Here is a 13,871-nt window from a genome sequence, read left to right as displayed (position 1 = left end):
GTCACAGAAGAAACTGTTGTGGTCACCTCCTAGCATGATTCCCTGTGCCTCCCCAAACATACATTTATAGACACTCCAAGTTTCACTCCATACAATGATGAGGCTGTGCATTCCATTCTTATAAAACTCTATGTACCACCAGAAGCCAAGAAACATCTCATCATCCACTTACGGTCCAGAGTGGGTTCTGAAGCTGCTTATTGTGATTTCCAGCAGCAATCCACCCTTGGGATGCCACACTGACGCTCTCCGTCTGGGTCTAATCGGAACCGTCCTTTCTCCCCACAGATCTCCAGGACTTTAAGTTAGATGTGCAGCATGTGATTGAAGTGGACGAGGGGAACACAGCCGTCATTGCCTGCCACCTGCCTGAGAGCCATCCAAAAGCCCAGGTCCGGTACAGCGTCAAACAGGAGTGGCTGGAGGCCTCTAGAGGTAAGGAAAGAGCAGGAACTCCAAGGCAAAGCCCAGGAGCACTGACTTCTGCCTGCTTTCATTTGCGTCAGCTGTTGCTACCTCCCTGAGTCCCCAGGATCACATGACAGCCCCAAACTCAGGCTAGCCAGCTGTCCTCTGCTCTGACAATTGGCTCTAAAAGATGCCAAGGGGGCAGTTTCCATGATGGAGTTCCTCTGCCCTGTCTTGCAGACTTTAACTCATCTTGTGGGGCCCTGGAAGGTGTGGCCAGGCTGCTGCCATTTCATCAGGCACTCAGCACATGGCGGGCTCCAGATGCTCTCTGTTCAAGGCCTGGCCACCAGGCATGTAGAGGAAAGCTGCCCAACAAGCCTAGAGTCCCCAGAGCTTCAGCAATCCCTGGTGGGAGGGCATCTTCTCCTACATGGTCTTTTGGTGGGACCTCACAGCTGCCCCCATTTCCCGGGTACCGTAATAATCTCGGCTCTCACAGCTTTCTGCTCAGACCATAGTGGATGTGATGGCTGGCCTAGGGGAGGCCACAGTTTGGTCCACAGTGCCAACAAGGAGGCATGTGTCCATTAAGAGGAAACCAGCCTCCCCGACAACAAACTTACATGTAAGGCCAAGTTAGGTCAACTTGTAACTCAAAATGCATACCTTTCATATTATAGATTTCTTTGCTTATGAAAGGAATATATGTTTGTGATAGAAATCTTAGGAGGAAGAGAAAAGAAACTCAGAAAAGACAGAATGCCGCTTTTGAAATGTACAGACCCTAGTCCCACCACTCAGAAATAGCGGAAAGGAGAGGAGAGACAACAGGAGTTCTAATCCCAGTTCCCCCCAGCAGAGGCTTGGCAGAAGTCCTGGGCAAGACTTGCTCCATCTGGCATTTGCCTAAGCAGCTCACACCTGGGTGGCCCAGCAGCAGGCAGGCACCAAGCTTGGTGACACCCTGACTCCCAAGGGGGGCCCTTAGGACAAAGCTCAGAACTGACTGATGGCCAGTGCTCTGCCTGCCAGGAAACTGAAGGCCACCCCTGTCGCTGCGCTGTCCAGAAGTTGTGAATCTGCCTCCTGCCTAACAAACCTGAGCACATGCTTCAGGCCCCACCCACGACACTCTTGGACCAGGGGCAGACACAGCCTGCTAGGCCAGTGATGCACAGGATCACAGGATGAGGTTTCGGTGGCTGTCACAGAGAGGACAATGGCTAGGGGTCAGAATATTTCCCTCCAGTAGAAGAAATTCAATAGTGAGGTGGCTTAGAGTGGTAAGAATTGCTAAAGTCAATTCCATAAACTCATCTTTTCCCCATTTGCATGACATGAGCTACAATCTTAAGAGCATTTTAGCAGCATACATTCTGCTTTTGTTTCTTTTTTTTTTTTTTTTTTTCCTTCAAGACAAGGTTTCTCTGCATAGCCCTGGCTGCCCTGGAACTCACTCTGTAGAATAAGCTAGCCTCGAACTGAGAGATCCGCCTGCCTCTGCCTCCCAGGGTGCTGGGATTAAAGACGTACTCCACCACTGTCCCATTACATTCTGCCTTTTTATAAGTGGATCTGAGATATTGATTAACTTCTCAGGATCACACTGTATCCTGTAGATTCAGAACTCAAGCCCAGGTTGATCCTGAGCCCTGCATCTGTTCTATCGAGTGTAAGATGATCCTCACAGACCAGCTCGAGGGCATTCAGCCAAGCAGTTCGGGAGCCTGTAGGCTAGTTAGTTCCTTACGCTGGCACCCTGCCCACATGCACTAAGTTTTATGTGGAGGACTGCATTTCAGGCTTTGTTTGATTCTCTCTGGGACCCCTTAACTTTAGGGGACTTTCAGACTGTAAGATTCTGGGCCCAAACTCACCTCATCTCCCTTCTTCCCTAACCTCTCCACAGACAACTACCTGATCATGCCATCAGGGAATCTCCAAATCGTCAATGCCAGCCAGGAGGATGAGGGCATGTACAAGTGTGCCGCTTACAACCCAGTGACGCAGGAAGTGAAAACCTCCGGCTCCAGTGACAGGCTGCGTGTGCGCCGTAAGGACCAGACTCGCTTGTCAATGATGGGGTATTATGGATAAGGGCCAGCAAACCTGGAAGGAGAGAAGGGGGGATCTTGGGATACCCCAGACCAAGTTCAGGGTCAGTAAGCCTAGATGTAGAGGGGTGGCAGCACCCCAGCCTTGCTCGCTATCACAGCTCATTGCTGTAGAGGGCAACTCCTTTACCTTGTTGCTTTGCAAGAGGAATGGGTTTGCTGGGTGGGAATGTCGAGCACAGTGGCTTCATGCAAGTGACCCCTTGTGGACGGCCTCTGGGCCTGCCTTCTGCTCCTAAACTGTGCCCTGTGTGTCCCTCTACTGACAATACAAGGAGGCCCCACAGGCTCCTCCTTTTATGTGTGAACACGCTTCACCGCCTCTGAGCAGCCTCTTAAGGTTCCCCAAGTACTCGCTGGGCTAATGCAGAGCACCAGAGGGGATTTTCTCCCAAAGCTATGGGCGCTAAAACTTTTTCCCCTTTATCTTCCTATGGAGAAAAAGAGTCTGCCGGGCGGTGGTGGTGCACGCCTTTAATCCCAGCACTCGGGAGGCAGAGCCAGGCGGATCTCTGTGAGTTCGAGGCCAGCCTGGTCTCCAAAGCGAGTTCCAGGAAAGGCGCAAAGCTACCCAGAGAAACCCTGTCTCGAAAAACCAAAAAAAAAAAAAAAAAAAAAAAAAAAAAAACAGAAAAAAAAGAAAGAACGAAAGAAAAAGAAAAAGAGTCTGTGTTTCAAGGGTTATAAAAACCAGAGCTGCCACTGGCTGGCCCATGATATGAAGTCCTGGGGCAGACTCTGCAGGGAACACCCCCCTCCCAGGATAACAGCACACTACCTTTCAGCTGTTCTGTGCTCTTTCTCCCCAGCATTGGGGGAGATGGCTGCTTTCTCTAGCGAGCACCTGACAAGGTCACCGTTTTGTGTTTGGGGACCTTGCAGCGTAAGAAATGTATGATTTTAAACCGTGGCTCCCACTCAGCTTAGTGGGTTTCTCATCCTGTAAGGGACACCCCGACTTGGATGCTGAAGTCTAGGTGAGGGTCTAGCAGATCCGGCTCTCACTTCGTCCTCAGACTCAGGGTGCACTGCCTGAAGTCAAGCAGGACATAACTGCCCGTGCCGTTCAGTTCATTTCTCTTGTTCCTCTGTAAGAACCTGTAGTTAAAAGCTTAAGTTACATTCTCTGTAGGAGGAAGACCTTGTCCCTGACAGGTGGCATGGCACTAGCTGTGCCGTGAGCCTCAGGGGAGTCGTCCATGCTCTCTTCTGGGGCTAGGCCATCAGAGACAGGCTAGAGGACGCTCACGTCTTACTCCGTGTGTCCCATCCCTCCTCCCTTCCCCAGGGTCCACCGCCGAGGCTGCCCGCATCATTTACCCGCTGGAAGCCCAGACCGTCATCGTCACCAAAGGCCAGAGTCTCATCCTGGAATGTGTGGCCAGTGGGATCCCGCCACCTCAAGTTACGTGGGCCAAGGACGGGTCCAGCGTCGCCGGCTACAACAAGACTCGCTTCCTGCTGAGCAACTTGCTTATCGACGCTACCAGCGAAGAGGACTCAGGCACCTACCGCTGTATGGCCAACAACGGGGTTGGAGAATCCGATGGAGCTGTCATCCTCTACAACGTCCAGGTCTTTGGTGAGCACCTCGGTGGACGTCCCCCTCTTTAATCTTCCCTCTGACTTTCCTGGCCGTTCTAGAAGCGTGTAACCTAGCTCAGAGAGGGTCATGTTGTGAAAGACCGCAGAGCTGGTAAGTGGAGAAGCACATTGGAGAGGCAGAGACTCTTAGGTCTCAGGGCTAGGGCCCTGGATCCTGGTGTGTTCTTTAGTCACCTAGACATTTCCTCTCCCCCTACCTCCCTCTCCTCTCATAGGAAGAGTCCAACAGTCAAGGAAGAGGAAGCCACTCAAAGGCAATGTCTTATTCCGGTCTATGTGGTCTTAGGGATGGGAAAATGCAGCCCTTCTCATTCTGTTCTGTTTTCTCCACAGAACCCCCTGAGGTCACTGTGGAGCTGTCCCAGCTGGTCATCCCATGGGGCCAGAGTGCAAAGCTCACCTGTGAGGTCCGTGGAAACCCCCCGCCCTCTGTGCTGTGGCTGAGGAATGCCGTGCCCCTCACCTCCAGCCAGCGCCTCCGGCTGTCTCGCAGAGCCCTGCGTGTGGTCAGCGTGGGGCCGGAGGACGAAGGCGTGTACCAGTGCATGGCTGAGAATGAAGTTGGGAGTGCCCACGCTGTGGTCCACCTGAGAACTGCCCGGCCAGGTGAGTGCAAGCAGCCCAGAGGTCAGAAATGCCAGCTGAGCGGGCATACAGTCCTTTTCTCAAACAAAATCCAACCTAGTGACTTTTAGTTGCAAGTTCAAAATCACACTCCCTTACTAATAAGTGTGTAAATTTGCAATAGTGAATGTGACCTATTTGGTGGAATTTTAAAAAATGAATTCATTTTCCAAGTACGTGGGCTTCCATAACTATGTCGAATCAAGCTTAACAACCAGGGCTTTAAAACAAGGGAAAGTAAGGCCTTTCTTTTTAGTTTGAGTCATTCCAATTGGCCCTTCTACTGACTGGGCACCTATTGCATTCAGCATGGATCAGGTGAGGTAGAGAATGCAGAACATGAGAAAGACCCCCCTCTATTAAAAAAGCTTCCTATAAAGGAGATGAAACCATGGAAAGAATCTGAGAGAAAACTGCAGTGGATGATACAGTGTGGCATCATCATTATCAAGTGCCAACATCCTATGGTGGGGTGGGGCGGGCAAGTGGGGCTGAGACTCAGGCTGGAAAAGTCTGTGGAGGGAATTGTCACCACGCTGCTCTTGGCTTCTAGATTCTCAGAGAGCATTCCCAATTGAATCCATGTCTCCTGTCACCTCAGTGGAGAAGGAAAAGACTGTCACTGTGTGTCAGTGTTAAAGTTTCATGGTAAAAGGACATGTCCCCAGTCCAACATAGAAAGGAGAACCAAGGTCCCGGGGCCTCCTGAGCAAACTGAGATAATTCGTGTATGTTCATTGTTCATCACTGGGACAGATACTTTAGGAGAACTACTCCAAAGGAGGAAAGGGGTTTCTGGCTCCTGGCTTCAGTCTCTCATAGCAAGGAGGGTATGGTGGGGCAGAGCCACTCACAGTCAGGAGACACCAAGAGAATGCCTGCTACACTCACTGCCTTTATCTTTTCCTCCATTTTATTCCCCTGGCCTATAAAATGGCAGGGCCTATGTTAGAGGTGGGCTTTTCCCTTTTGTTAATCCTCTCAGGAAACACCTTAATCTCTAAACCCAGAGGTGTGCTTTGCTAACCTGCTACATGCTCCCCAACCAAGCCAAGCTGACAGTCAAGATTGACCATCACCAGTCCACCCTTTGTCAACTGGAGGATTAGAGTTCAGTGCCCAGAACCAACGTCAAGTAGCTCACAACTGCCTGTAACTCTAGTTCAGGGGCTGTGACTCCCTCTTCCGGCCTCCAGAGGCTTTTCCACTCACATAGTGCACACACACACACACACACACACACACACACAAAACAAAAACTCATACGTTCACATACACACACATAAAAAATAAATCTTAAAAGAAATCCAAGTTCAAAGTCTCTTCTGGGACTCACGACAAACTCTTTGCTGCGAGCCACTCCAGAATAAAAGACCAGCTGTATGCTTTCCACACACATTTCAAAAGGATGGAATGGTGTAGAAAGAAGAGACGGGAACACAGCAAGACCAAAACCCAGCAAGCCAAGCCTTAAGTCACGCAAAATCCATACCCAGTATCTAGGACAACCTGAATGTGGGCCTCGGCAGTCTTGGGCATTTGCAGCCCGCCTGGCCTCTCTCTTGGGTTGGCTCCATGCATTACCTGTTGCTCTCCTTGGCAAGCATTCCGTGTTTGAGGGTATCTCTAACTTTCCTGGGACTCTGTTGGGCCCCACAGCTGCATGCACCACTGTCTCAAGGGCCCCCCACAGGTATTGTGATCTTGCTGTGCATTGCCTGGTCTCTCAGGCCTTCCTTTAAAATCAGGGAGGAAGTGTCTAGGACTTCACAACTCTTGCGCTCTGCATTTCTACACAACTAGGGCCTTGTGGATGGCACTAAGGTCCTTTGTTTGCCCAAGCAGTAACCTGTCCCATTTGGATCATACCTACAACACAGTGGTCAGTGGATGCCTGGATGGATGAATGACGGGGAAGCACTTCCCTAAGTGACCTGTGTGAACAGGGTGTCCCAGCATTCTCACCTCAGAGCAGAGCCTTTCAAATGATTTAAAACCTTTCCACGCTTGAGGCTGCCCTGAGTGGGGTCCAGCCATTTCATGACATGCTCTCAAGATGCCTTTTGTACCATCTTGGTGCAAAGTATGTGGCTTCCTCTTAATGGCTCTGATAGCTTTAACCACCTCCATGGCCAAATGTGTATTTTTCAAATCCTTTTCGCATCCTTCTTCTTCCTAACGCTCACCACAGGCCTTGTAAAACCAGCTAGCAATAAGCATGCGTGGCCCGGATGCTGGACCACCTTGTAATTTCCTCTCGTTAGTCTGTTTCTTTCCAACTTAGCTTTCTGAGAAGTCTTTGCCACCGTGTCACATGCATGGCTTCCGGGCCAATTCCTAGCCGAGTTCCTGTTCTGTCTTGTCTATCTATCTGAAGTTCTTAAGTCTATCTTAAGTCTATCTTGTTCTAGCTTAAGGACAGTCTCCCCTGGCATCCCCATCAGCATCCTGCTCTTCTGGGCTCCCACCAGAACCCCACTAAGTTCTGCTGACAGCACCCTAGAGCTTCCTTAGCACTCATGTCCACTCTACAAATTCCTCCTGTAAATCAGCACCCAAAGGCACAAGAACCGTGAGGCACATTGAGTTGCAGCCTCGAACCCACTTCTCTGGTGCCGATTTTCTGTGCCCATTACTTTTTCCAGCATCGAAACAGACAAAACAACTTCGGAAGAGAGAACAGCTCCAAGGGAAGGAATCATTTGTGCTGGTCCAGGGTTTCAGAGGCTTTAGGTGCAGAGCTCTTAGGTAAACTGAGTCTGGGCCCATCGTGAGGCCGAACTTCATGACATTGTGACAGAAACTGTATGGCTGGTAGTAAACAGAGAGGAAGGGACTTGGGGAAGGATAACCTTCAAAAATATGCCACAGTGACCTACTTCCTCCAGAGAGGCCCCACCTCCCCCCAAATGGCACAATCAGCTGGGAACCAATCACTTAGGACACAAGCCTGTAGGAGACATTTGACCTTTAAACTGTCACATCTGTGCCAATGAGATGGCTCAGCAGGTAAAGGCGCTTCCTGCCAAGCCTGAAGACCTGAGTTCAAACCCCAGGACCCACATGGACAACCAACTCCCCAAAGTTGTCCTCTCACTGCCATACTCACACTGTGGCACACACACACACACACACACACACACACACACACACACACACACACACTTAATAAAATGCAATAAAAATTTAAATATAAACCTCAGCATCCCTCAATACACACCCCGACGACGCAGGCAGCAGGTCACCCAGACACTGCCTGTCTCCTGCCTCCCGACAGCAGCCAGAGGCCTGGTCCAAGTGGACAGGCTTTCTTTTCCTTCTGGTGGGACAAGTGTACCAACCTTCTCTTCTGCAGAGCCTGGTGGGCTGATGGTGGTCTCAGGTCTTCTCTGATTTTCTTCTGTTTTCTCCCTGGCAGGTGATCAGGGCCACTAATACCTTCCTCCTTCCCTTCTCTTTCCTGCTTGGTCCTCAGACACGACCCTGAGACCCGGGAGAGATACTAAGCCGATTGCTGCCACACCTCCCATGCCACTCTCCAGACCCAGCAGACCTAACCAGACGCTGCGGGAGCAACTAGGGCTTGTTAAGCCTCCAACATCAGGACAACCTACTTCCCTGAAGTGCCTGGGAGAGGAGCAAGTCGCCCCCGCAGAGGCCCCCATCATCCTCAGCTCACCCCGGACCTCCAAGACTGATTCATATGAGCTGATCTGGCGACCTCGACACGAGGGCAGCAGCCAGGCACCCATCCTGTACTACGTGGTGAAACATCGTAAGGTATGACCCTGGCATTGGGCCACCCTCTCCCTGCAAGCCTCCTCTTAGTGAGGCTGAAGTGAGTCCCTCTGTCTCCTGACTTGAAGCTAAGACCCAGTATGCACCACAGTTGTGCTTTTCTGTCTCTTCGAATGTCCATCCCTACCACCTCCTGGAGTGCTAGCGGCCATACAGACAGGTGATGTCTCAGAGGCCCACACAGGGCCTCTGCCTGCATGGCGTAAGCTTGGTGTATGTTTACCTGGAAGTTAATGCCAGCTCAAAGTCCAGAGATAACTCACCGCGCCCCCCACCCCCACCCCCGTACCAACACCAGCCTCCCCGATTACCCCCATCATATTTTGGTAATGATCTTTCCATTTCTTTTCCAACCAAAGTAAGCTCTTTTTTAAACGTACCTGCAGGGACTTAAGCAGGGCAAATGGTCTGTCCAGCCAAGAAAGCAAATCTTAGGAAACAAGTGTTCTCCCCGTAGGCTGATACTGTGGTAACTCCAGTTTACCCAGCAGGCATTAGGGCTCATGACACATCGTGATGCTGAGACCTTAGCTGTTTCCCCTCAACAAAGGGAGTCTGTCCAGGAGCTACTGTAGGAGCTGTCAGGGAGAGCCTTTTAGACTATGACAGGGTGCGGAGACACAGCTGTGCCAGCCCCATAGTCCTGGACACTTCGGTGAGGGCAGGCCAAGGCTTTCAGGCTGCCACTCCCCTTCAAAGTTGAACAAGGAAGACGAGATGAAATTCCTCATGAAACATTTCTGCTCACCACAAATTTGCCCTGTTTCTTTCTAATGCCATCAGATAGTAGAAAAGTACTGGGTTTTAAATGGATTAAAATTTTTATTATCAGCAGCCTGCTCTAAATGGGGAGTTTGTATTCATTCAGTTTCTTTTTTAATTATTTCATTTCATTTTATTTTTTTGTTTATAAAAATGTTTTGTGTGTTGCCGGGCGGTGGTGGCGCACGCCTTTAATCCCAGCACTCGGGAGGCAGAGCCAGGCGGATCTCTGTGAGTTCGAGGCCAGCCTGGGCTACCAAGTGAGTCCCAGGAAAGGCGCAAAGCTACACAGAGAAACCCTGTCTTGAAAAACCAAAAAAAAAAAAAAAATGTTTTGTGTACTTGAGAGAAAGTACAAAATGAAACTGAAAAGATTTACCCTCATTTTCCTATTCCAAAAGCAAACAGGAAAACAAGACTACCCTTACACAGTGGAGTGTTCTGGCTCTGCACAAACCAGGTCCCTCTTACAAACACCTCTGGCCTCTCATAGTCTGTCCTTTTCTTTGGCTTGCCCTCCCGGGAGACCTGGGAGCCAGCGACATTCCCAGAGACCTCCAGCGGTCAGAAAAGTACCTAAGACAGAGTAACACCCTGTACCGCCATGCAGTTTCCAGTGTAGACATAAGACACCACCATCCCCACCTCCACCCTACCCCCAGGAAGAGCAAAAGGTGTGCAGAGTTTTATGAAAAGAAGCAGCCTTGTTCAGCCTGTGTTCCAGGGCAGGGCTGGTCCCCCTCCCTGTGAGTCGTAGGCTAAGATCAGGGAAGGCCAAACATGGTACCCAAGAGACAAAAACCAGTGTGAGAGTAAGAATAATATTTTTCAGGCCAATAGGTGGCCCTGACACTACCTCCCGCCACAGGCAGGCAGGCAGGCAGGCAAAGACCGCACTGGGGTAATCCGGAAATGCCAGGCCGATGCTGCATTCACCCTCCCAGTGTGTGTGACAGTGACTGATTACCCTTGCATTTTTTATTTTCATTTCTGGGTCCCAGTGGTAGTATGAGGCCAGTGCTGGGAAGGCAGAGGGAGGAGGGGGGTGCAGGGAAGTGACAGTCAGGACAGGGCCCCTGCCGAGTCTGGCTTCCATTAGCCTTAGCGCTGTGGAACAGTTGGAGCTTTTAGGCAGATTCGGCCAAGGGGGAAAGTATGTCTTGAAAGTATGTCTTGTGGAAGTAATATCGCTTAATGGGCATCACCCGAAAAAAAAATGTTGGAATCAGAAGTCAGCATTGGGTTGTGTTTTATTCATGTCCTGTCTTTTACAGGACTTTGGGAATTATTCAGCTGATTTCCACATCCAGGAAGCAAGTTTCCTCTCCTAGTCCACTATAGACCCAGGCTACTGTGTTTGGGTTTCGAGCACCACTGGGGATTCTCAGTTTGTGAAAACCTTTCCCCTTGGAACAAATCCTAGAAGCCCGACGTTAATGAGCTCAGACCATGCCCTTGCCTTGAATGGGAGGTTTTGTTCTACTCTGGAGTACTCTTCTTAGGGATAAGAGCTTTCTCCACCAGCTGTGAGCTTTCTTCATCAAGCCCCGACTTTCCGTTCTGGAAGGCTTCTGAGAGGCACGGAGCTGGCCCTTCTTAAAAGATGGAGGGTTGTATGAAATAATCTCTCACCGGAGCCTTTTTGGTGCCTGGAGCCTTCTCATAATTTTTTTTCGGAGAGCTAACTATTAAAAATTCATTTATAATCCTTAGCATGCACCCTGTGTGTAAGCTTCAAAAGCATGGATGGAGAGCGGAAACAGAAATTAAAGTGAGAGACATCTTGGAGGGTGACGTATACAGAGAGAGAGAGGAGATGAGCCAGGAGTTGCTTAGGAACCCCACCTGTGCCACGTCATCTAATTGACTTCAGAATACCCCCAAGACACTGTATTTGCCTTGTCTTAGAAACGAAATGGCTCAGGGCTCAAGAGTGAGGGAGTTTGCTCAGGATTATACCGTCGGAACTTGAACTTGGCGTTTTCTACTCCCAGACCCCTGTTTCTAGAACAGGTAACACCGTAAACATGCTCTTTGGACTCAAGTGAGGGATTCTGTGCCCACTAGCTCTGCAGCCTTGAACAAATTCCTCGGCTCCCTCAGCTCAGGCTTGAGATGTGGGATCCGAAAGAAGACTGGTTGCTGGGACTTGAGGATAGGTGAGGTAGTGCAGTGCGGTCACAGCGAGAACTCACTGGCGCTCTTCCGCGATTGCTCCAGAGTCGGCCATCATTCTCATCAGTGGCTCGTTAGAATATGGATGGGAGGACCTGTGTTTGGCTCAGTATGCAGAGAGAGAGAACGTTAGATGAGGAGGTTGCAGGCCATGGGGGGAGGGTTGGCCTCAGGGCCGCTCCCAGCAGCTTCAGCCTGACTTCCTTGCTATCCTTCTGAGCTTCCCTCATGGGATTATTGCCTGAGAAACCAGGAGGTGGGACCCACAGTTCCACCTGCCCCCAACCTGGCCCACGGTCCATCCCCTGTCGCTGCCCACGTGGGCCCAGGCTGAAACCCTCCCAGACACTAGAGGAGAGACTGGTCCTGACCCCAGTCACCTTCTTCAGCAGGTCACGAACGCCTCTGATGACTGGACCATCTCTGGCATTCCAGCCAACCAGCACCACCTCACCCTTGCCAATCTCGATCCCGGAAGCTTATATGAAGTGGAGATGGCGGCCTACAACTGTGCCGGCGAGGGCCAGACGGCCATGGTCACCTTCCGAACGGGTAAGGTCAAACGTTGTGCCTAGCGCAGAGTTCCAAAGGCCGAGCACGTTATAGGAGGCCCGGGTGCAAAGTCCTGTTCACTTTGCGCAACTCGTCACCCGCAGCTCGATCCTCCTCCAGTGGCTGCCTCTGTGGACTTAGATGCCTGGGCTAAAATGCTTACCTTTCTTCCCGAGACTGATGAGCCGCTTCTCCGGCATCCCTCCATCCCTCCCAAGCACAGGGGCCAATGGCAACACCATAGTAGTGTTGGCCAAAGCTGGGAATTACACCACACTTTCAGTACCCTGAAATCATATTTGTATCACCTCGTCATAGCCCTCGGTAGAGTCTTAGGCAAAAAGGGATCTTGATAAGGGAGGGCTCGTGTGCTCTCTCTCACTTGCTGTTCTTAATCCCTTCTCACCCAGGGCGGCGGCCCAAACCTGAGATCGTGGCCAGCAAGGAGCAGCAGATCCAGAGAGATGACCCTGGGACCAGCCCCCAGAGCAGCAGCCAGCCTGACCACGGCCGCCTCTCCCGTAAGCTCCAGCAGTAGTGAGGGGCGGGCCGTGAGCAATGGGGACAGACTTTCACAGAGGGCCATTGCTGCCTATTGAATGAGGAGGTTAGGGTTCCGTAGTACAGGAGTCCCAGTGACATATTTTTAGCATCTCCTTAGTAGCCACACTGAAAAAAATACAGGTCGGAGTATTTCGGAGAAAATACTAGCATTACTGAGTCTGTAGGTCCAGAGAGCAGCAGTCTCCACCCTCTGTTTTTGCAGAAGACTAGATGTTTTAGCTCCGGGCCTTCTCCCACACAGAGGGACAGGGTACAAACAGCAGCAGGCAGAGAGGACCGTGGGAAGGAAAAGCCCCGTCAGGGTCAGGCTGGGTCTAGTCAGTCCACAGCATCATCTCACAGTGTCTCTGTCCTTCTACATCTTTTCTCTGTGCCTGGCCATCCCAGCCCCAGAAGCTCCAGACAGACCCACCATCTCCATGGCCTCAGAGACCTCTGTGTATGTAACCTGGATTCCCCGCGGCAATGGAGGCTTCCCTATCCAGTCCTTCCGTGTGGAGTACAAGAAGCTAAAAAAAGTGGGAGATTGGATCCTGGCCACCAGCGCCATCCCTCCCTCGAGGCTCTCTGTGGAGATCACGGGCCTGGAGAAAGGTAGGGACCTGGCTTCTCTCTTCCTGGTCCTCTCTGCCCTGGAACCACATGGAGGAGGAGGAGGAACATTGAAGGGTCTTCTTCAATCCGTCCTTCCCTTCCTCCTCCCCACATAGTACTCATGGGTACGGAATCTGTGGCTCTGCCTCAGCCCCTCCTCCTCCCTCTCTCCACAGCAGAGTCCAGAGCCACTTCCTGTGTGGCTTAAGGAAGATGAGTATTCTTATGGGTCCTGTGTGGACATTTTTGGAGAAGAGCTGACCAGATCTCCCTGGGCTGGGCCTTGGTGGGCAGTGGGGGGAGATCAGCGGTATTTCCCGAGCTCAGGGAGGATCTCTTTCACAGGCATTTCCTACAAGTTCCGCGTCCGCGCTTTGAACATGTTAGGAGAGAGTGAACCCAGTGCTCCCTCCCGGCCCTACGTGGTGTCAGGATACAGTGGCCGTGTGTACGAGAGGCCTGTGGCAGGCCCTTACATCACCTTCACCGACGCAGTCAATGAGACCACCATTATGCTCAAGTGGATGGTAAGTGGCCTGGCCACCAACACTGTGGGAATATTCTTCCTCCTCCTTGGCTCCCTGGTGTTGTACACCTGAAGGCCCCCTTGGGGGAGCTGGGAGGCTGCTGTTAGCTGTCTCTTGTAACCCGGTTCTCACTTTCTACTGTATC

The 13,871-nt window shown here is 51.3% G+C and overlaps 1 protein-coding gene across 6 annotated transcripts in view; it reads left to right on the top strand.

Annotated features, from left to right (window-relative positions):
- The window catches only part of Boc (BOC cell adhesion associated, oncogene regulated), a 76,564-nt gene that overhangs the window by 55,105 nt on the left and 7,588 nt on the right, over nucleotides 1-13,871 (top strand). For 4 of the 6 annotated variants that reach the window (XM_052740782.1, XM_052740784.1, XM_052740783.1 and 1 more), the window contains 9 exons: nucleotides 289-435; nucleotides 2,321-2,464; nucleotides 3,814-4,107; nucleotides 4,464-4,736; nucleotides 8,230-8,534; nucleotides 11,879-12,041; nucleotides 12,452-12,562; nucleotides 12,993-13,199; nucleotides 13,545-13,726. In XM_052740782.1, coding sequence (XP_052596742.1) covers nucleotides 289-435; nucleotides 2,321-2,464; nucleotides 3,814-4,107; nucleotides 4,464-4,736; nucleotides 8,230-8,534; nucleotides 11,879-12,041; nucleotides 12,452-12,562; nucleotides 12,993-13,199; nucleotides 13,545-13,726 — 1,826 coding nt within the window. The remainder of the gene's footprint in view (nucleotides 1-288; nucleotides 436-2,320; nucleotides 2,465-3,813; nucleotides 4,108-4,463; nucleotides 4,737-8,229; nucleotides 8,535-11,878; nucleotides 12,042-12,451; nucleotides 12,563-12,992; nucleotides 13,200-13,544; nucleotides 13,727-13,871) is intronic. The other 2 variants (XM_052740787.1, XM_052740788.1) reach the window with 1 other exon arrangement.

This window comes from Peromyscus californicus, unplaced genomic scaffold (assembly GCF_007827085.1).
Source record: "Peromyscus californicus insignis strain IS unplaced genomic scaffold, ASM782708v3 Scaffold_16__1_contigs__length_79575227, whole genome shotgun sequence".
Taxonomy (NCBI): Eukaryota; Metazoa; Chordata; class Mammalia; order Rodentia; family Cricetidae; genus Peromyscus; species Peromyscus californicus.
This window is presented reverse-complemented; position numbering and strand designations above follow the sequence as displayed.